Source organism: Grammomys surdaster, unplaced genomic scaffold (assembly GCF_004785775.1).
Source record: "Grammomys surdaster isolate TR1022 unplaced genomic scaffold, NIH_TR_1.0 131, whole genome shotgun sequence".
Taxonomy (NCBI): Eukaryota; Metazoa; Chordata; class Mammalia; order Rodentia; family Muridae; genus Grammomys; species Grammomys surdaster.
In genome coordinates this window covers 2,529,823-2,553,610 of record NW_021604589.1, presented here as the reverse complement: position 1 = coordinate 2,553,610, position 23,788 = coordinate 2,529,823, and the positions used below count along the sequence as shown (strand labels likewise).

At 41.0% G+C, this 23,788-nt stretch overlaps 1 protein-coding gene across 1 annotated transcript in view; it reads left to right on the top strand.

Moving 5' to 3' along the window:
• Ca5b (carbonic anhydrase 5B) overlaps nt 1-23,788 on the top strand; it is a 49,762-nt gene that overhangs the window by 9,931 nt on the left and 16,043 nt on the right. The window contains exons 2-3 of the mRNA XM_028762025.1: nt 1,820-2,011; nt 14,094-14,291. Of these exons, the coding sequence (XP_028617858.1) occupies nt 1,870-2,011; nt 14,094-14,291 (340 nt within the window). The 5' untranslated portion in view covers nt 1,820-1,869. The remainder of the gene's footprint in view (nt 1-1,819; nt 2,012-14,093; nt 14,292-23,788) is intronic.

The following is a 23,788-nucleotide window of genomic DNA, read 5'->3' as shown; positions in this document are numbered from 1 at the left end:
AATAAAATAAAATAAAATAAAATAAAATAAAATAAAATAAAATAAAACAAAACCCTAGGAAAAACCATTAGTACTGTTCCAAATGACTATCATGTCATAGTTCTCACTTCTTAAAATTGGTATCAACAATTTTACCAACTACAAAGAAACCTGCTCAAGTCCTCAAATCCATATTTTATTATTATTTTTTAATGATATGTGTACAAGTATTTTGCCTGGATGTATGTTTGTGTAGTACATGCTATTAGTGCCTATGGAGACCAGAAAGAGGGTGTTGGATCCCCTAGAACTAGAGTCACAGATGGTTGTGAGCCACCGTGTGGGTCCTGGGAATCCAATTCAAGTCTTCTGGAAGAGCAACCCCTGTTGTTAACTGCTGAATCTACTACTATCCAGTCCCCAAACCCATGTTTTATAAGGCGCTGCCGTCAAGAGATGCAGCTCTGACCAAGACAGGCAGACACAACCTCTCCCACTCTGGGCTTATGCTCTGGGTAGAATGGAGTTGTAAACCACATTTCTGATCAGCTACTTAATGCAGCTATGATAAGCACCAAGAAGAGGATGTTAGGCTAACCTGGGGAGTGCTGGGTCAGGGGAAGCATTAAGGAAGTGGCTCTGTAATCAGTCACAAAGGTAAGCAGGGATTGGCAAGGCACAGAAGGCAGGAGAGTGGCTTTAGGAATGGATGTAGTTTTGAAACAAATGTTTTTTTTTTTAATTTCAGAACTTGTTTGTTCACTTGTTACAGGAGTTTTCAGGAGAAGTTAATGAAGCAATAGTGGGGTAGGGGTGAGGGACTGCTGGAAGGGAACCCTTCAGAGTTGATGTCACCAGAAACTTGACTGTGCAGTGAATACCTTGGAAAGCATAGCTTCTGAGATGTTTATTCACAGTGTATGTGTGAGTGGTAGAGACAAAGTTTAGGACTTAAAACATTGTCCATTTCTCCGGTGTTCCAGGGCCAGTGTTACACAGAAAACTGGCAAGAGTCACAGATTATACTTAAGCCTAGATTTCAAAACCACCCACAACTATTTTGGCAGGATGTATTTACTGTTGATTTTCTCTTTAAATATTTATTTATTTATTTATTTATTTATTTATTTATTTATTTGAGCACTCTGTTTACATGTATGCCCGAATGACAGAAGAGTACCAGACAGAAGAGGGCATCGGGTTCCCATTACAGATGGTTGTGAGCCATGTGGTTGCTGGGAATTGAACTCAGGACCTCTGGATCAGCAGCCAATACTCTTAACCCCTGAGCCATCTCTCCAGCCCTTGTTGTTGTTGTTTTTAGGGGTTTTTGTTTTGTTTTTTAAAGCAAGCTCCTTTCAGGCAGCCTGAATAAGAAAATAAATCATTTGTTTCTGGCTATTTTTTTTAAGGAAGCCAGAAACTAATGATTTATTTTCTTATTCAGGCTGCCTGAAAGGAACATTAATCACTGGACTCTTCCTGTATACAAATACCATATTGGATAACTAATTACGATTTGAGGCAATACATTTTCTTTTAATTTGAAGGAATGGTAGGAGCCACAGTCTTTATTTATGTGTATGAAGAAGAATCTTTTCTCTGGGCCTCTAACGTTTGCCAACTCTGAGGGAACTGCCAAGTTCCTGAGTCAGTCCTCAGAGCCCTGCATGCCACCAAGGCACTCAGTTTGAAAAACAAGAGTGAATAAACTATCGACTCTCATTTGCCCCACCCCCACATCAGGGTGCTAACCAACCTTCCCAGTGTTGTTCTCTCCCAGGTTTCCTTAGGCTTTTCACTGCTTGTTGCGTTTAGCTTTCCTTCCTCTGTCCTCCAGGTTTTAGGCTCCCGAGCTGTTTAGCCATTGCTGAGTATTCCAAGCTAAAGATGCCAGTGATGAGTCACCTGAGAGTGATTCTACAGGTCTCTTCACGTACGTTGCTGTGGAGAAGGTTCCAGGTTCCGAAGTTGGTGCCTCTGAGGTCCTGCAGTCTCTATACCTGCACTTACAGAACCAGGAACAGAGCCTGTGAGTACTCCACTCCTTTAAGACAGTGAAAAGGATGCTTGCTAATCACCTGTCGACATTCCAGTGTGGGATTATATACCTTAAGAACTGTGAGCATGACTGTAAAGACAGCAGACATGGAAAGTCCTTTTCCACCTGTTTTAGTGTGCTAAATGATGCCATGCTGAAAGTGGACAAGGGCTATGAAGACGTTGAAATGTCTTGAAGTCTGGTATCTTATCATTTCATTTCCTTTGACTAAGGTTGACCTACAAACTACAAATTGTTGCAGTGGATTATCTATCTATCTATCTATCTGTCTATCTGTCTATCTGTCTATCTGTCTATCTGTCTATCTGTCTATCTGTCTGTCTGTCTGTCTGTCTGTCTATCTGTCTATCTGTCTATCTGTCTACCTGTCTACCTGTCTACCTGTCTATCTGTCTATCTGTCTATCTGTCTAATCTGTCTGTCTGTCTGTCTATCTGTCTATCTGTCTATCTGACTATCTATCAGTTTTTCGAGACACAGTCTTTCTGTGTAGACCTGGCTACCCTGGAACTCTCTCTATAGACCAGGGTGGCCTTGAACTCACAGAGATCTGCCTGCCTCTGCGTCCTGGGTGCTGGGACTAAAGACGTACACCACCACTGCTCAGCTGTTGCATTCTATCTTACATTTATAGACTTTGCATATTAGGTTTTGCAAGTGGGTCATTGTGTTCATGCTCCAAAATATTCTGTCTGGAGTAATAAACGCAGGAGTTAATTCTAGCTGACCGGCTTGCAAGTGTGTGCTCTGCTGTAAACATAGGAAGTGAAATGAGGCAGCATATGTTCTTCCTTCAATGCCCTGCTGCTCCCTAGGAGGCTCAAGTTATTGTCCATGTCATGGTATTGCAGGGATTCTCTACCTTGGCACAGGCACAGGGCTAGGGGGGAGTGTATTTACTCTCTTGATCCCAGGCTCCCATCGTCCCCAGTTATAAAAACTAAAAGTAGACGTTTCTCACTAAATTCTAGGGAACAGAATTGCTCCCTGGATACGAACCGACTATTGAGATGTAGAAAAAAAAAAAGTGCTGTGTACATTTGTGACACGGTGCATTTGAGTTTATGAGCAGATATTAGCACTAAAGAGGAAATTTCCACTACCAGAAAACAAAACAAAACAACTCACCAAAGGCCCACATAGACGTTTTGAATGTTGGCCTGCACTAAGATCTAAGTCTCTCCCTGACTCTATATGTAAAAGATAGGCAAAAGAAAATGCTTGCCAATGGTGGTGTCAATCTCACTTAAGCCTGGGATTCTGAAACTGCTTTATAAATCTATGTTAACGGAAAGTTCCCTTACCCTCAGCACTGGGTGTCTTCTCATTAAGAGTAACTGGCCTGAGTCATAAGAAATTTCTGGTTGTTGGGTGTGGCTTCCTACAAGCATGCCCACATATTATCCAGAGTGGCTTACTGTGAATTCAGTACTTTGTGGTCTATGGCCTGAAATGGAAAAAATTAGTCATACTAATCCAGCTACTAAAGTTTTCTTCTTTTATTTTTTAGTAGAAGGTTAAAAGTTACATATCTAAAATTCTGTGTGCTGTGACTTTAGGACAGTGTTTGCAGCAGACAGTAGTGGTCGAGAGGGCCAACTTCCCTTGAATAATCAATCTCCCTCATACTCAGACATGTTCTTGTTTCTGAGTTGGTGGGGAAAACCGAGCACAGTTTCCTTTTATTTGACTCTTGGCATATAACACCATCCCAACCTTTTTTCAGGCAGGAGAATATTCTGGTCTTTGCTGCCCCACTGAGCATATTTCCTGGTCTGCAGGCCTATATCTGTCCCCTGCTTAGATGGAATGACAATACTCACTGTTTCTGACAATTCAATAACCCAACAGAAGGCTGGCTACTCTGAGACAGGAAAGACATCAAAGATTAGAAATTCAGTTCTGGCTGCTTCTTTTAGTGTTATAATCATCTTTACCCTGTTTGTCATCTCCATAGGTTCGATACTTGTGTCTGAGTTCAAATCTGACCATTTTATCTGTTGTTTGTCAGCTCTTATGTTAGCTCAGACTGACTTCCGATATAACTATCCTATGTAGCCCAGGATGGTCTTGAGAAGTTTTTGTTTTGTTTTGTTTTTTAGATTTATTTATTTATTATGTATACAGTGTTCTGCCTGCATGTATGCTGTATACCAGAAGAGGGCATCGGATCCCATTACAGATGGTCATGAGCCACCATGTGGTTGCTAGGAATTGAACTCAGGACCTTCAGAAGAGCAGTTAGTGCTCTTAACCTCTATGTTGTCTCTCCAGCCTCAGGCTAGCTTTGAAATTTGGATCATCTTCTTCTTGCCTTTGTCTCTGGATGTGCCAATGTTACAGTCACAAACCTCTACACACAGCTTCAAATCTGACCTTTTTAAGGTCATATAAAGCAGACCGAAAGGATAAAGGAAGTAGGAGATTGTGGAAAATGCAGAAGCTCATCACTATTCACCTTCTTTCTCTGTCCAGTAATCATGGGCTGTCTATTCAAATTACTGTTTTCCTGAGATGCAGTCAGTAACTCTTAAAGACTTAATAGGCTATGTACCTATTACCAGAGATGAAAATAAAATTAGTTTCACTCAGAGTGCCATTTAGCTTAATTGTTACATTGCAAAAAATTAGGCTAAAACACAGGAAAATGAATTTGATGATTTAGTGATTTTTAATTTAGTGAAAGGCATAAAGAAGATGATGAAGAATTAAAATGGGACACATTTGTTATTGCATTAGTGGTGCTTGCTGTTCTCCATGTTCCTACAGCTATTTATTTATTTTATTTGTTTGTTTGTTCTTTTTGAGACAGGGTTTCCTATACTCCAGACTGGCCTCAGACTTGCTGTGTAGCTGAGGTTGCCCTTAAATTTCTGACTCTCCTCTCTCCATTTCTTGAGTGCTGGGATTACAGCTGTATATCACATTGGCTTCTTTATACAAGGAAGAGGAACATTAAAATTATTGAACCACACGGTAACAAATACAGCCACTAAAAACACTATGAAATTACAAAGATAAAACAAAAGAAGAAACAAATGACAAAAAGGAAAAGAAAAGCAATGTTGTCACTAGTCTCATGTATTTACATGTCAATTTAAATTCATTAATATTTTAGAACCATGTGTGCCTAATAGTTACCATACTGGAAGTTTCCATCCTCAAAAGGAATTCTACTGGATGTTCCTGTATGGAGTTTTATTTATGATGCTTGCTCAGGGGGCTGGAGAGATTGCTCAGCAGTTAAGCTGCTCTTGCAGAGGACCAGCACCCATGTTGGACAGCTCACATCTACCTATAAGCTCCAAAGGACCTGACACCCTCTTCTGGCCTCCTCAGGCACACATACCACACAGAGACACACAAATAAAAATACATACATACATACATACATAAACACATACACACTCATATGTATACACATATATACATACATGCATACATACATACACACATACACACTTATATATATACACATATATACATACATACATACATGCATGTATGCATACATACATACATACATACACACACACATATATACACATACATACATACATACATACATACATACATACATAGTCTGACGGGGAGAAAAGCTTATTTAGGTGACTTTCTTTCAGAAGCTCATACTTGGGTATGTCTTGTTATATCCTTGGTTTTTGTTTTTTATTTAACTTCCATATTTAAAATTCTGTATTAAACCAGGAGTGGTGGCACATGCCCTTAATCCCAGTACTTGAGAAGCAGAGGTAGCAGATCTCTGTGAATTCCAGATATATAGCAAGACCCTGTCTCAAAAAAACCTATATTAAAACTGTCTTTTGATAAACTCCAGTTCTGTTAACAATCTCTGTTTAGCTGGGCATGGTGGATGGTGGTTAAATCTGTATGTCCTAATCGCAGCATCAACAAACAAGCATAATTAAACAGACAAAAATAAATCAGTAGCACATTTAAAACTTTCTTCCTTTATACATTTAATTTTAATTATATTATTCATGTGTATGCGTGTCACATGTGTGTGGGTGCCCTCTGGGGCCAAAAGAGAGAATCAGGTCTAATGGAACTGGAGTTATTGGTGGCTGCGAGTCTCCCCATGTTGGTGCTGGAAACCATACTTGAGTGCTCTGCAAGAAAAGCAGGTGCTCTTTAACTGTAGAGCCATCTCTCCAGCCCATTTAAAGGTTTGTTTGCTTGCTTGCTTTTTAAATTTGGTATAACAGCTCAGGCTTGTGATTCCAGCACAAGTATTCAGAAATCTAAAGCTGGAAGAGTATAGATCCAGTCCAGCCCAAGTTACATAGTGAGAACCTTGTCTCAAAACCAAACCAAACCAAACCAAAAACATATTGATAACTCCTTGGCAATAAAAGCCCCAGATGTTTCTAATTATATTTGAGATTGAGAGCTTCTTGGAATTTCTTGAGTTTAAGGCCACCTGCAGCTCCCTGGGACTAACATGAAGCCCTGAAGCACAGGAAATGCAGGCTTTATTTCCTGTGGTAGCAATGCCATGTAATCCCACTGATTAGTCAGAGATTCCACCAGAACCCTGAGAGTCCAGCAAGGCGATTGTGCTTCTGGGAATGTCGGGAAAGCCTGAATGAGAGCCTGCATACTCCATTGTTTGTGCCCTGTCTTAAGGCCAGAGCCTACTAAGAAGGTCTTTGGTTCTGTGGGAAAAGCACAGCCCTCATGAAAAAGACACGATAGAGAGGCAATGTGGGTTAGAAAACAGAAAAGGAAATTAATTAATTTGGTGACTTTTTTTAATCTAGTGTATTCTGGATGTTGATGTATTTAACAGGTAATTAGTGTAAGAATTATTCATAAATGGTGCTGTCCAATAGATGTGCAACACGAGCCATATAGGTAATTCTGTTTTCTAGTGACTTCATTTTTTTAAGAGCTAGAGAGATGAGTCAGTGGTTAAGAGCATTGATTGCTCTTCAAGAGGACCCAGGTTCAATTCCCAGCACCAGACTCTATAACTCTAGTCCCAGGTCACCTGACGTCTGATCTCTCCAAGCTCCAGGAAAGCACACATTGCACAGACATAACAAATGTAGACAAAACTGCATATATGTAGGCAAAGTACCCATATATAGTCAATAAATAAATAAATAAATAATCATAATTTAAAAGTACAAATTAGATAAGTTAATTCTAACATGTTTTAGTTAACCTACTATGTCAAAGATACTATATTTCTAACATTAAATCACTCTAAGAACTATAAGTGAATTTTTTGCATGATTTTGTGCTAAGCCTTCAAAGACCTTAGTGTCATGCATTTATAGTGCACATCTCAGTTTACAGTAGCCTCATGAGCTAAGTGAGTATCATACTGAAAAGCTCAGGTGCAGAAAAGAACCAGAGCAATAATTTGAGCTATTTTAAATTTAATGACGAAGAGCCTAAGGGTGGAAGGGAGGAGAGCTGGGAGGAGGGAGGAGAACTGCATCTCTTTACAGGCTGTCTTCCTGTCCATCAGGTAGCCCCTGTTCCTTTCATTTAGATCCCATGTAAGTTCAATATCAATAACATAACTTTCTTTTTCATGTTGCCATTTTGTAAATACTCTGGGTTTCTAGAGCTTGCAGTTTCCCAACTGCTATCAAGCCTTGCTTCAGTGGACTACAGCAACTTGTGCCTGGACTGCTTTCTTTCTAGCCAACAACTGTAATGCCCCCCTAAAATTATTTTTTAATATTTAAGATTATGATATAGTTACATTATTTTCCCCTTGCCTTTATTCCTCCCAAACCCTCCTATATATTCATATATTCCTTCTTGCTATTTTTCAAATTCATAGCTACACACATACACACACACACACACGCACACCACATTCCTAAATATATAAGTACAACTTGCTCAGTCTGTATATTGTTACTTGTATGTATGATTTCAGAGATGACCATTGGTATTGGATAAGCACTTGGTGTGCTCTTTCCTGGGGAAGACAATTTCTCCTGTTCTCAGGATTCCTTGGTCTAGGGTTGAGTCCTTGTAAGCCTTCCTCTGTCCACCTTAACACATCTGTGGTTGCCATTGTTCGAGTCATGTTTAGACAGTCATGTTGCTGAGATTTTGTGTTTTGCTTTAACTACAATAGTAAGAGTAATGTTTTGTTTCAACAAGCAAGTGAGTGCTAGTGAGTAAGAGTAGACAAGTGAGGGTGACTGAGCTTTCAGTTGGGGCTTGAACTGATCTACCTGGTGGATTGTTTTTTTCTTTTGAGACAGGATTTCCTGTAGCCCAGGAAGACCTCAAACTATGTGAATGGAGATGACCTTGAACTTCTGATCCTCCTGCTTCCAGAGTGTTGGGATTACAGGCCTGCACCACCACACCTCATTTATGAGGTGCTGGGGATTGAAGTGCTGGCTTCACTCGTGCATGACAAGCACTCTGATGATTGAGCGGTATCCCTAAGCCCTGGAGAATCATTTAAAATGGGAGAAAACCAGGCAGGTCTGGTTGTGTGAACTAAGGTGGTTCTGGGGGTAAACCAGTTTGCCTGATAGAGAAGACACCACAGGTGTGAGGTAAGAAAGGTGAACCTCGTGTTGGCTGCTTGGTATTTTTCTCTGACTAATACAAGCATTTTAGTACCTTCACTGTTCCCGGTATCAAGTGTACCCAGGAGCCTATGGAAAGGTAGAACATAGTGACTGTGGGCTTGGACTCAGGCCCTTTGAGGAGATAAAGAAAACGAGTGTTCCATGAGGACTGTTCAGGTGCTGAATGGTGTAGAAATAAAGACAGTGAGTTTCGACAAAGGAAGCTCTGGATGGCTTGGAGACGTGAAGTGGAACTGGTTCTGCAAGTGGATGGGGAAACGAGGGGTAGTTAAGCATGAGCAAAACGAGAGCTAAGTCTGTGTAGGTAGGCAGTTGGAGGAAGAGTAGCAAGAAAGGCAGCAGCAGCACACGAGCCTTGAAGGTAGTGGGGAGATGAGTTGGCATTGCTTTAGTAGGATCAGCTGGGACAAACAAATAACTATTGGTATTTACCAGCTGCAGAATCTTTTATTATTATCGTAATTATTGTTTGCAGTCCTGGGGTTTAACCTAGGATACAATACCTGGGAAATGAACACGATTACAGATTCTTGTGGACAATCTAACTCTACTAAGTTGAGCTGTAGTTGATACAGTCTTTTCTGTTTTGTTTTCTATGAGAAATATGTGAAAATAACCCCTCTTAGGATACAACACAGTCCTCTTCTGTCAAGGGAAATAATCATCAAGTAACAGGAAATTATTTCCATCTGCTTTTTTGTTTAAAAGGAGAAAGAAAGGGAGAGGGGAGAATAAAAAAATGTAAGAACATACAGTTTTCAGTGTCTGAATGAAATCATGAACAATCAAGGATAACGGAGGGCCTTATTTTAGGGACTTGATGACCAGCATTCCAGTTCTTCTGTAATCTTTGCAGGAGACTCTCACTTGTTGGCTTTTGAATGGTCTGACTTCTCAGGTATATTAGTCAGAGTCTGAGAATATCATAGGTATAAGATAGGTTTCCTTGGGCCAGCAATCTTTGAAACTGTATGGGCTGGGAATCAAACTCTGAGTTCACGTATAGTTTTTGACTCCAGGTGAAGGCTTCTCAATTCTGGCTCTAGGGACATTTCCAGCAGTATAATTCTTGTCTCTCTATTCAGCCTGTGTAGGGAAGGGTGTTTATCAGCATATCTGGCCTTTGTCCAGTAGAGGTCAGTAGAACCCTACTCTGAAGCATCAGGAAACTATCAAATGTCTCTTAGGGGGCTGACTGATTCCTTCATGATGTTGAGAACAACTGGTCTACATCCTCAGGAGCACTCGATATACATGCTGCTGGGACACATTTTTAAAAACGCAAGCAAACAAAAAATTAAAGCTAAGGCTTGGAGAATTTAGCTCTGGGCAGGGTACCAAAAGGAAGTGAAATATCTTCTCCCTAATAGTGAACCAGAGATCGTATTCTGTCCTTGTGTTAATAGGATGAGGATGACACCAATGTATATGGGAGATTTTCCTGGCTAGCAATCAGCTAGTCAACCCTTAGACTCATCGGTGGGGCAAGATGTACAGGATATTGGTACTAATTTCTGTCCGTTTATGTTGCTCCTGCTTTTTAAGAAAGGTTTTATTTGATTTTTAATTATGTGTACTTTTATGTGTAATTATATGTAATTTTTATTTATTTCTCTGAGTATGTAATTGTGCCTGTACCTACAGAGGCCACAAGAAGGTGTCAGATCTCCTCGAGCTGGAATTCATGTGGCTGGGGCCCCGTGATGTGGGTACCTGGAACCAAATTCAGATACTCCGGAAGAATAGGAAGCACTCTCAATCAGTGACCCATCTCTGCTGCCTTCTTTTCTTGCTGGCCTTGAATCTGTCCATCGTTAGTGATTCTATTTTTTTCCTTTTATTGAAAATAGAATTTTTTTGTTTTTGCCAGGAGATGATGGTGAGCAGTTTTAATCCCAATACTCTGGAGGCAGAGGGAGGTGGATCCCTGTGAGTTTTAAGCCAGCCTGGTCCACAGAGGGAGTTTCAGAACAACCAGAGCTGCACATCCGTGTTTCTGTCTCTTGGTAGAAAATAAAAAAGCCTTTAATCCCAGCACTTGGGAGGCAGAGACAGGCGGATTTCTGAGTTCGAGGCTAGTCTGGTCTACAGAGTTCCAGGACAGCCAGGGCTACACAGAGAAACCCTGTCTCAAAAAACAAAAAACAAAAAAATTAAAAAGCTTCTATTGTTGGTGCTGTTGTTGTTTTTGAGACAGGGTCGTCCTATATATCCCTGGCTGTCCTGGAACTCACTATGTAGAACAGGCTGGCCTCGAACTCAGAGCTCTGACTGCCTCTGCCTCTCGACTGCTGGGATTAAAGTTGTGTACCACCACCATGCCTGGCATGTTTAATTTATTATTATTATTATCAGTATTATTTGTGGTTTTTTGGAGGGTCTATTTAGTCCTGGCTGTCCTGGAACTCATTCTGTGAATCAGGCTAGAAAACAAACAGGCTTCTAAAGGAATATAATATAATATAATATAATATAATATAATATAATATAATATAATATAATATAATATAATATAATATAATATAATATAATTAATATAATATAATATAATATAATATAATATAATATAATAATAAAAACTAACACATTGGAATAGGACAAAACAAACAGAAGGAAAAGAGCAGAAGAAAGGGCACAAAAAAACACATGTAGATGCACTGACCCAATCATTCACATACTTAGAACTCCCATAGAAACAATAAACTGTAAGCCATGATGTCTACACAAAGGACTTACAGGGGAAAGGGGGAGAAAAAACATATATATGTGTGTATATGTGAATATGTGTGTGTGTGTATATATATATATAATATACATACATAATATATGTATACACACACGCACATGCACACACACACACACACACACACATATATATATATATACCTATAGAATGTACCTATAGTATAGTACCTATAGTCTTTGAAGCAGCCTGGTATGTTATGTTTGGGGGTTCCCATGAGCCCCTTTGGCCATCAGCTCAATTAGATGTAAATCTATTCCTAGTACTAGAAGCTTCATTTGGTGACAAGATGACAAGAGATGTCCAGTTGAGGCTCTATCTCCCCGATTTATGATGATATCATTTAGATTTCCTTTATATATGTATATATTTTAGGAACTTTCTACTGTATTAGGTTTCCATACTACCCCTCAAATGACCCTTAATTTTAGTTATCTCTCCCTATATTTCCTCCTCCCCCTTCCTTCTTCTTCCTCCCCACTTGATCCTCCTGTCCATCCCCACTTATCCATAGCTATCTAATCTATTTTCCTTTCTCAGGGAGATCTGTCTGTCCTGTAAGTCTTTAACCTCTGTGGTTCTATGGGTTACAGTTTGTTTATCATTGATTTGGCAGCTAATATCTACATATAAGCAAATATATACCATATTTCTCTTTCTGTGTCTTGATTATCTCACTCAGAATGATTTTTTCTAGTTCCATCTATTTTCATGATTTCCTTTTTTTTGTTTGTTTGTTTTCTTTGTTTTTCGAGACAGGGTTTCTCTGTGTAGCCATGGCTGTCCTGGAACTCACTCTGTAGACCAGGCTGGCCTCGAACTCAGAAATCCGCCTGCTTCTGCCTCCCAAGTGCTGAGATTAAAGGCGTGCACCACCACCACCTGGCATGATTTCCTTTTTTTAAAAAACAGTTGAATAATAATCCATTATGTAAAAGTGCTGCATTTTCTTTATCAGTTTTTCATTTGAGGAACATCTAGGTTGTTTCCAGTTTCTGGATATTATGAATAGAGTAGCAGATGTCTCTGTGGTAGAATGAAGCATCCTTTGAGTATATCTGGGTCTTGAGGTAGAGCCTTTCCCATCTCCCGGAGAAAGTGCCACTCTGATTTCCATAGTGGCTGTACAAGTTTGCACTCCCACTAGCAGTGGAGAAATGGACACTCACTCTACATGCTTGTCAGTATGAATTATCACTTGTGTTATTTTATCAGATGTGGTGTTTGTAAACATCTTTTCCTATTCTGTAGGCTGCTGCTTTTTCCTAATAATGGTGTTGTCTTAGTTAGGGCTTTACTGCTGTGAACAGACACCATGACCAAGGCAACTCTTGTAAAGACAACATTTAATTGGGGCTGGCTTACAGGTTCAGAGGTTCAGTCCATTATCATTAAGTCTGGAGCATGGCAGCATCCGAGCAGGCATGGTACAGGAGGAGCTGAGAGTTCCACATCTTCATCTGAAGGCTGCTAGCAGAATACTGACTTCCGGGCAGCTAGGATGAGGGTCTTAAAGCCCACATCCACAGTGACACACCTACTCCAACAGGGCCACATCCTCTAATAGTGCCACTCCCTGGCCCAAGCATATAAAAACCATCATAGGTGTCCTTTGCCTTACAGAAGCTTTCCAGTTTCATAAGGTCCCATTTATTAGTTGTTGATCTTAGTGACTGTTAATGATGTTCTTTTCAGAATGTGTTTTCCTTTTCCAGTGCATTCAAGGCCATTCCCCACTTTCTCTTTTATCAGGTTCAGTGTATCCAGTTTTATGTTCAGGTCTTTGATCCATTTGGACTTGAGTTTTCTGTGGAGTGATAAATATGATTCTACTTGAATTCTTCTATGTACAGCTATCCAGTTTGATGAGGGAGACCACCCCACACTGATGGGTGTGGTCTCTGTTCATCATTTCTGTGTAGTTCAACAGGTCTCTCTGTGTTATCATCAGGAAGTCTGCTGATATATTGCTGCAAAAACCTAGGCTTGGCTTTATGGAAGAAGGCACAAGCCATATAGTCAGTACATGTTTTGGACAAACTGTATGTGTCTATCTTAAGAGATAGTGTGTACATTCTTGTAACAAAGTGAACTTGGGGGACCTTGGCAATGCTGGTGTCCACCCAGGTCTTATAAGGTGGCTGCTTAGGTCTCACAATTGTTTATAAAGGCTAACATGGTGTGCACACTTATGTGGCACAATCATTGTCTAGGAAACAGGCTATACCAGGTAACCAACCGAAAACTGACAATACTGAACTAAAGGGTGCTTTCCAAGAGTTCTAACCATTTCCTTTGTTGAGATAAAGTCCCTTATTGAAGGTTCGCTTGACTTTGTGTCTGAAACAAGTTCAGGTGGTTGGAGGTCAAGGAATTGCAATGAAACAAAGAGCACCATTTGTGAAAGCTGTTTCTACACTCTACTCTCCAGGTATTGTGCTCATTCCTCAGAACGATGGCACTGGCTTCAGATCCCATTAGCAAACAGGCTGAGATGAGTTGGTTTTATGAGATGACAGAATGAAGATTCCCCCACAAGGTGTTCTCTGGCCTGCCATGTTCTACTTTCTTTACACAGTTGATTAAGGCCCCAAATAGCTAATTTCTGAGACTACGAGCTGCCTTTGTCCTCTTTGTGTTCTTCCCAAATGGGATGGTCTTATGTGTAGTACTAGGTAGCAGTTGCTTTTGCTAATTGCCTGGACTTTCTCTCTCCTAGTACCTCCACTCTGGGAGAACTTGGACCTTGTTCCTGCAGGTGATCGGCAGTCACCCATCAACATCCGATGGAGGGACAGTGTTTATGACCCTGGCTTAAAACCACTCACCATTTCTTATGACCCAGCCACCTGCCTACATATCTGGAACAATGGATACTCCTTTCTTGTGGAATTTGAAGATTCTACAGATAAATCAGGTAAAGGCAAGATCTGGTAGTCATTTGTATAGTGAAAGGAACTATACAATATCAAAATAGAACACATCTGGGGCTGGAGAGATGGCTCAGAGGTTATGAGCAGTGACTGCTCTTCCAGAGATCTTGAGTACAATATCCAGCAACCACATGGTGCCGTCTATAATGAGATGTGGTACCCTCTCCTGGCATGAAGCATACATACAGCCAGAAGACTGTATATATAATAAATAAATCTTTTAAAAAAGCAGATCATGCAGTCTCCATCTCCATGGTACTAGTGACCTTTTTATTAGCTGTAGCATGAAACTCAATTTTACTTTTTGAATATATGTAAAATATTTTATAATCATTTTCTTCCATCCAATATAAGTGATATTTTATTGCTTATATATAAATTCTATAACCAGTATAAAAGAGAGTATGTGAAATTGAACTTTGCTAGAAATTCATTGTCTATGTATATGTTTGATATGTACAATTTTTCCTCTGCTTGCTGACTTTACATGAATATCATATTTAAAAGAAATATTATTAATCAAAATTAACTGACCAGATTGCAATATACCTGAATTGGGGCAAAAATCATATTTATGTGTGTTGCTAGATTATGATCTTAGCTAGTTGAGTCACATATTAGAGAAATAAGAAACGTATGTCATGCTCATTTTGTTAAACAGTATTAGTTCTGCCAGGTGTGATGACATGCACTTTTACTCCTAGTACTTGGAGGCAGAAGCAGCTGGATCTCTGTGAGTTCAAGGCCAGGCTGGTCTCCATAGAGCTGTCCATGATGTCCATGGTGTGCATGGTGAGCTCCAGTTCAGAGAAAACAAAACAACAACAAAACACTGAATTTGATGTTGTCCAATAATTACTACTCTGAAACAATTATTATTCAAAATAGTATAGCTAATAAAGTGGTCCTCAGTTAGGGGCAGTTTGGACACCATCCACCTATTGGTCCATTCCTCCCCAGGTGCCGGGACTGGGGATTCTTAGAAAATGCTCTAGGCATTTTTGGGTATTTCAACAAGTAGGGAAGGAGAACATAAGTAGCATTTAGTGATTCAGGACCAAGGATGGTGCTCAATGTCCTATAAGACACACAGGCCACCATTCATGAAGATTAACAGACGTTAGATACCATTAGAACTGATGTTGACAGTTCCTGAGCTCAGAGAAAATGAATGCTTTCTTTCAAGAATATGAGGTGAGTGCATTACAGTGATGCTGGATAAATTTAAAATGTGTAACTTAAAAACATAGACATCTTTAATTGGTCTGAAAATCTCAGCTGTTCCTTTGTTTTATTTGCATTTTCTTGTAATTCTTTGGTGTTAGATATGGGGCTTTGGCCTCTTTGACTCTGTGGACTGCAAACAGACCCCTCTTCCAGTTCTCTCTCTCTCTCTCTCTCTCTCTCTCTCTCTCTCTCTCTCTCTCTTTCTCTCTTTCCCCCTCCCTTCCTCCCTCCCTCCCTCCACTCTCTTCTTTCTATCGTCCTTCTCTGCTGTGATTCAGGAACTATGTAAACCTGTCTTTTTGGACTAAAATGTCTCCACGTCCCCCATTCTTCTCTGCTTTGCCCTGAGTAGGTGCATGTGTGTGCGCTATGTGTATAGTAGTATATGCAGGTACGTGTAGTATATGTTGATATGTGTACATGTATGCAGAGACCAGAAAAGGATGTCAGTGTCTTCCTCTATTGCTAGCCACCGTATTCGCTGCAGATGGGAGTCTTTCACTGAACCCAAGTGTTTTCATTTCAGCTAGACTGGCCAGCCATTGAACTGGTGGGACCGTCTGTCTTCTAATGCTGGGGTTACAAGCATGTGTAGCCATGCCCAGTTTCTGCATGGATGCTGGGCCTAAAACCTGGGTCCTAATGCTTGCATAGCAACTCCTTTTACCCACTGAGCCATCTTTCCACCCTGCTCTGCTTTTTTCTTTGTAGTATGACACAGCCCCGTTCCCCAATCTCTGAATGTGTTACTGAACATGTCTCAAACTAAGAAGGAATTTGCTTCTTTTCCTTAGAGATTTGTGGACCTTTGTTTTTTCATAATTTCCCTCAAACTCTAGAGCCTATTCCCACTTCAACTAGAAGTTCCTATTACCCTCTATGTGTAAGAATTCCAGAAAATTTCAAAACAGTAAACTAAATCCCTATGTTCCTGGGATTATGCTAGAGCTCTAGTGTCAGATCTTTCAGACGAGCTGTGGGTGCCTACCCTCATAATTCACTCTGGATACAACACAAAGTCCCTTCAGAGCTGAGTCCTATCACAGTTCCTGGTAATCTTTCTTTTCTTCTGCTGGTCTTAAGCTGTTGGTCAGCTTGGAAGAGCCTTTGGTAGACTGAGCATGTGGACAATTGTCATGCTGTGTTGAGTTGGAAACCTTAGGAAGCTGTTCAATGGGTTTTCTTAGCCAGATGAGTTAAGGCCAAGAGTATCCAGAGTTACATAGCTGTGACTCAGTTTTGTTTTGTTTTTGAGACTGATTCTCATGTAGATGAGGCTAGCCTCCAACTTTATCCAAGGATAACCTTGGATAACTCCTGAGCCTCCAGCCTCTGCCTCGCAAGTGCCGGTAATACAGGTGTGTCACAACTTGGCTTCAGTGGTTTTTTGGTTTTTTTTTTTTTGGTAAAGTTAGTCCTTTTCTTTTGAATTGTAGATTTATAAAGTCTTATTCTGTTCAATTGTGTGGGTTATATCAGGTGGAGACAAATGACTCATGTTTTCCTTGCAATCGATACTCAGAGACTATAAAGCTGCCTAAGATCCCACGGGTACTGTCTCCCTGACTGAGTAGATCTGTAAGACTCAGTCATACTGATTGGTCATATTTGTTTTTATAAACGTGCAAGAACATTTCTAAAGAAGTTACTTATTTTTCACTTTCTTGGAAAGGACTAAAAAGTCACCTCTTTCATAGTGTTTAATTATTATTTCCTATAGAATACCATCAATCTCTAGTAGTTACCTGACTTTCTGTCTCTCTCTCTCTCTTTTTTTCCTTTCAGTGACTGATTGCCTCTTAAATTCCTGCTTATTCTTCATTGTTATTTCTTCATCCTGTTTCCAAAAAAATCTGTTGCACGTAAAGAGGGACAAAATTAGAGCAACTGAATATAAAAAGTAAAGGGAACAATGAAAGGAAGTAAAGACATCCTAGAAATAACGAAAGGCAAGAAACAGTTCTAAGGGGAACATCTAACTTATGGATTTCAAAATACTATACAAAATGAAAATGCCCTCCGATATGCTGCTGCTGTAGAGTATGTTGTAAAATCTGGAGTAAACTGGAGGAGAAGGAGCCAGGGAAGGTATGTAGCCTAAAACATCTTGCTAACCCTTATAGGATACAGCTGAAAGAGCGTTTGGAGGGGAAGTCATAGATGAAAAGGTCCATAACAGGGAAAAGCATTGTCCCATCACTAAACCTAGCTTCTTCCCCTAAGAAATTGCAACAGAAGAAGAAATTAAACCCAAAGCAAGAAAGAAGGACATGATAACAAGTTGAACAGAAAATAAATGGGATGATCTCCAAAGTGGGTCCTTGGAGGGCCAAGAGAGACATGAGAGAAGACCACTAAAATCCGGGATGACAAAGAGCCTGACCTTTTCCTAGGAGCGGGGCCTGAAGTAAGGGCCCCAGGTTGCCGCCAATCGCTGTTAGACAGGCAGTTTTTCTTTTAATTCTTGTTTACTCATTGGATATAACATTAGGTTTCATAAAGATAACTTTAAAGGACATCATGTATTTTAAGCATAGGGACCCTGTATCCCATTCTTTCTCTATCCTCCTTCCCTTCTGCTACTTTCCTTCCTTGATATATACATATATGGTTTTACATATCTATAAAAATAGTATCCACAAATGAGAGAAAATGTCTTTCTGAGTCTGGCTTATTTCCAGATTTACACCCATTATTTTCCAGAAAATGACACAGCTTTCTTACTCTTTGTGGCTGAAAGCATGCTCTCTCTCTCTCTCTCTCTCTCTCTCCCTCTCTCTCTCTCTCTCTCTCTTTTCAAGGAATTTATAATTTAAAATTTATTATTTTATGTGTATGGGTGTTTAGCCTATGTCTCTGCAATATGTGAGTTCAAGGCCTGAGCAGGTCATAAGAGGGCATCAGATCTCCTGGAAGTGGAGTTACAGATGGTTGTGTACCACCATGTAGGTGCTAGGACTCAAACCTTAGTCCTCTGGAAAAGCAATCTGTACTCTTAACCACTGAGCCATTTCTGCACCCCCTGAAGGTCTTATATTACTATCTTTGATCTATTTAGAGTTGATTTGGGGGCAAGAGTATATATTTGTTTGAAGTAGAGTCACATGTAGCCTCGAATTCCTGATTCTTCTGCTTCCACCTCTTAAGTACTAGGATTATGGGCATGCACCACCATGCCTGCTGTGGTGTTGATGTTTATACTGGGTAAAAGGGAGCTACTTTCTTTTTTTTTAATAATTTATTTATTTATTTTTCTCAAATCATAATTCATTCACACAGGGGTTATAAACACAAAAAGGCAGGATGTGGGGAAGGGGATGACACTGGAGTGTGGGTGTTCAGGGGGAGTACAGATATTTTTCAGAACATGGTGTCGGCTTGGTGAAGGTTCAGGGGACAAGTCACTATGATTCTGCCTATGACTCGCTTGTCCTTATCTAAGTTGGTATTATCCACCAAGGCTACCTATTTACAAGGTCTATGACTACTCGGGCTGGTAAATTTCCACAAAAGATGCCTGTTTACAATAGCTTATAGCCATCTGTTTCAATGTTTTTCCACAGAGACCCAAGACTTGGTGTTAGTATACATGTATGACAGGCCTATTGCTGATTTTAGGCCTATGGCTGATTTTAGGCCTTCAGTGTGTAAGCAGGGCTGCCCCTGACATCTCCTCCCTTCTCTAAGTATAGAGGGCTGTGGCGAATCTAATCTTCCGAAGGCCTGACCTCCAGTAATTGAAGGGAACCTTGTAATGGCTCCAGTCCCCCTGTCATTTTCCAGTGAGGCATGAGGGCCATACTCATCCCGATGTCTTTTTCCTGGAGATACTTTTGACATCAACCCCTATGCAGTCAGGCTTGTCCCTCAGGGAACCCAGAGAGATATATTTATCTTTTATTTATATTCCCTTGCGGTGCTTAGCCGCGCAGCCTAAGCAAGAATTCAGATCGCCTGTCAGAGGGGGTTCTGGGTGGCCCCTCTCTGCTTGGTCAAGGGGCGGAAGTCCCCTCTTTTAGGTTGGGTGGAAATGGGTTTTGGAAACACCCTGTATAAAGTAACAACCTCATCTTGAGTCTCTTGGTCCTCCATAGCTAACTTATGATAATGTATCTGAATAGGTTTTGCTACCAAATTATTTATCTGTTGTATCACAGAGTTAGTCCACCTATTTGAGAGCCAGGGACCAGCAGAAATAAGCAAAAAGAACCCAAATAATGGTCCCAAGATGGGAGGAAGTAGGGTTGACAACCATGAAGAGGCTGAAAACCAATTCTTGTACCAGCATTCATCTGTCTCTTTCTCTCTCTGATTTTTCTCAGGGCCTTTACTGACCTATTTCATGCTCTCTTTAACCCTCCCTGTCTTGTCTATGTAAAGACAACATTCTTCTTTAAGGGCTGTACACAGTCAAGAGCTGTACACAGCCTTTTCTATTGTAATAGAGTAAATCAAGTCCAATAAGGATCTTTGTGATTTTTGGAGGTCTTTTCAGACAGCAAAACGAGGGATTTCTTCAGATTAGTGATGTCAGGGAGCTATTTTCATTCTTTTAACTGTGGCTATTTTCCCAGCCCCATTTGTTGAAGAAGCTATGGGGCAGTTTTTATTTAAATCCAGGTCAAAAGTGTGTGTGTGTGTGTGTGTGTGTGTGTGTGTGTGTGTGTGTGTTGGGGGAGGGGTGGGTAATAAGATCCCATTCTAGGCCTGACAGAGTTCTTTTTCTCTAACAGAAGGGGCATGCACACAAGTGTCTTTCTTGAGAATGTCTCTTCTCCTAGGAGGGCTTCAGCATAGGCCAAAGTTATCCAGGCACTCAAAAGAGAAACTGGAAGGAGGCTTGACTCCTGCCTTTAAGGAGTTTATAGTACCGTGGAAGGGATGCTGCTACTGTACAGGGCGTGAAACACAGGAATTTGACTGAGTTCACTCCACAGCACTGGTCGGATGCTGGGCTATGAGAAGCCACTGAGCTCCACTCAGGGTGTGATCTCAGTCTGAAACCTGCGGGGCCATATATATGGAAAAAGCATTCTAGAAGAGGTGACACATGACACATAGAGGATCTCCATGTTGACAGTAGTGTGATGCTGTGTGATGTTTGTAGTGTGCGTCAGTTGTAGGAAGGATTTGGGATAGGGCAAATCCAGAGATGTGGCAGGAGCTGGTTAGGGAAGAATTGTACAGACCAAGCACATAAACTAAACGTCTGGACACAGCTTAGCTGGGTCCTCTGCACCTCATTTTCTGGTCCTGAAGACTTCCTCATAGGATCACTTATCACGTGACAGCAGGCTTCATCAAGCTTTGCAAGCAAGCATATGAGAAAAGTCAGGGAGGGCAGGCAGGATGACAGGCAGTCTTTTGCAACCCAATCCCCAAAGAGACATCCTGTCACTTCCTCACTTAGAAACAAGTCGTGAGTCCCAGCTAACACCCAGGGGAGGGCATCATACGACTGTATGATGAATACCCAGGGATGGGGATGACTGGCCATCAAGTTAGAAGTTGACAGCACAGGTGGCAAGTGATGTTGCTGGGTAAGGCTTCATTCTCCTTGGTTCTTGTCTTTGCAAAGGAAAGAATTCAGGTGAAATGCAGACAGTTCAAGCAGAAGCTTACTTAAGTGAAATAAAAAAGCAAGACGTATACTCAGAAGAGAATGGGGCAAACTGAGATGGACCAAAGGTCGGATACCAGCACTCCATTGAGTTTTAAAGACATTTTAATCAATATTTATGAGGTGGGTGCCATATTCATAGAAGTAAGGTGACAATTAGTTCCCTCTCAAATTGTGGTGGGCCAGATCTCCCTTTTAGCATATTTCTTCCTGTGATCCTCTTAAAAGGGGGTGTCAAAACCTCTATGTGTTTCTGGAGCTATGGCTCAGTGAGTAAGAGTACTTACTACTGTTTCAGAGGATCTGGGTTCAGTTCCCAGCACCTCCATGGTGACTGTCAAACATGAGTCACTCCAGTTCTAGGGCATTTGACACCCTCTTCTGAACTCCATGAGTAGCAAGTACATATGTGGTTTTACATTCATACATGCAGGCAAAACATTCATCCACATAAAATAAAAATAAGTCTTTTTCTAAAAACTCACAGTCCAAGTGATACTGTATGAAGCCTGGATCCTGTAAGCAGATTCTTTGCTAGTGAGCAAGTTTGGCAACTGAGGAAGTTCATCAGGCTTTGCAAACAAGCAAGCCAGCAGGGTGGTGGAAGCCAGACCCTTTGTTTCCTGTGGCTTGGGTTTCTGATATACCTAACTGCAGCTTTAAGATATTTTAACTCCAAAAGGGCACTCGAAACCATAGGAAGTTGAGTTCCCAATGTACAGGTTCAGTTCATTGGTTTCCTCCCATCTCTCTTCCTTCCCAACCCAGGAGACACAATTCCCAACATACAGCTGCTGTTTCCTTGGTTACCAAATATCTAACTCCTTGCCTATCATGGTTCTCAATGACAGGTAGCAACTGGTTCAAACCACAGTTCTTTTCCTTCAGAGTACATCCTGTCAATCAATCATGTGATAGAACACTTTGCTGCCTTGCTTCTCCCAGTTGTACAATTAATATAGATACAATGCTAAGCACACGCTAAGGATTTTGTAACTTACTAAGTGCTAGAGAGAATGCTAGTCCTCTAACCTCTTTGTGCCCAGGAACCAGAAATGTGGTTATATCTACAGGCCAGGGAAGTAATGAGAATTAGTGAGGCTGGCAGAGTTTGAGGGACATGGCAGCAGTGGAGAGTATGTGGGTCTACTTCAAGAGGGCAGCTTTTCACTCACCCAGCATGATGCTCAGTGAGATTGTGTACCCACCGTGGCCAGGAGACTTACTGATACAAATCAGGATGAAAATGTATATTTTTGTACGAAATTGTCCAGCTGTAATTTATTTTTCCCATTTCCATGTTTCATGTATGTGTATGGTGTGCATGTTTTGTTGTTGTTGTTGTTGTTGTTGTTGTTGTTGGGGTATTTGTATACTCATGGTAGCACATGTACATGTGGAAACCTAAGGTTGATGTCAGGGGTCATCCCCAATCACTCTTCCTCCCTATTATGTGGTCTCTCGATCAGAACCAGAGCCTGCTACTAACGCTAGTCTTGCTAGCTAGCTTGTTCTGGAGATCTCCTGTCTATGGCCCCCTAGGCTGGAATTACAGGTAGGTCACCTTGTCCACCTACCTACCTAGCATTTTACATGGGTTCCAGGAACTCAAACTCTAGTCCTCACACTTGAGTGAGAGCACTTTAAACACGGAGTTGTCATCCCAGTCCTGAAACAGCCCAGCTTGAACTTCTGGCATGTGAATTTAGAAGCGAACTTAATATGGTGTGAACCAATGCTAGGCAGTGAATCAAAAGATAGCAAGACCAGTTCTGCCCTTCATTTCTCTCAAAGCCACTAAGTTAGTGACATCTCTCTGCTTTGCTCAGCATGTTTGAAACAAACATAACAGTCAAGGTACAGCATATATTTTCAGTGTTGTCCTAGAGAAAGGAGAAGAAAAAGTAGCCCTTGTCTGCACTGTTCACTTAACTTGGGACTAGAACTTCAGTTTTATTAGAAAGATCAGATTCAATATTTGACAAAAGCATGTTCACAGCTTAGAGCTTTAGGAAAATGCGGCTGGGTTGTGGCTCACTTGGTAGAATGCTTGCCTAGTGTGTACAAAGCCCTGGGCTCAAGTATCAGCACCACATACAAAAACAGGCCTGGCACACATGGGGATCTCAGCACTTGGGAGGTGAGGGCAGAAATGATCGGAAGTTCAAGGTCAGCCTCTGCTACATGTAGTGAGTTGAAAGACAGCCTCTACTACATAAAACCCTATTTCCAGAAAAAAATATTTTTCTATTTTTAGGGAAAGGGGCATTCTTATTTCAGTTCATTGTAGTATTGTGCTCCTATTAAATTAATGATTCGGGTCATTAACTCTACATCACCTGTACCCTCCAAAGAAAATAACTTTACCTGCCTCTTAATGAAAATGTCTTTTGCCCCACCTCCCACGTATTTTTCAGACAGGGTTTTAACTATGTTGACTGTCAGAGATCTGCTTCTACCTCTCTGCCTCTCCGCCTCTCCGCCTCTCTGCCTCTGCCTCTCCACCTCTGCCCCTCTGCCTCTCCGCCTCTGCCTCACTGCCTCTCTCTGCCTCTGCCTCTCTCTCTGCCTCTCTGCCTCTCTGCCTCTCTCTGCCCCTCTCTGCCCCTCTCTGCCCCTCTCTGCCCCTCTCTG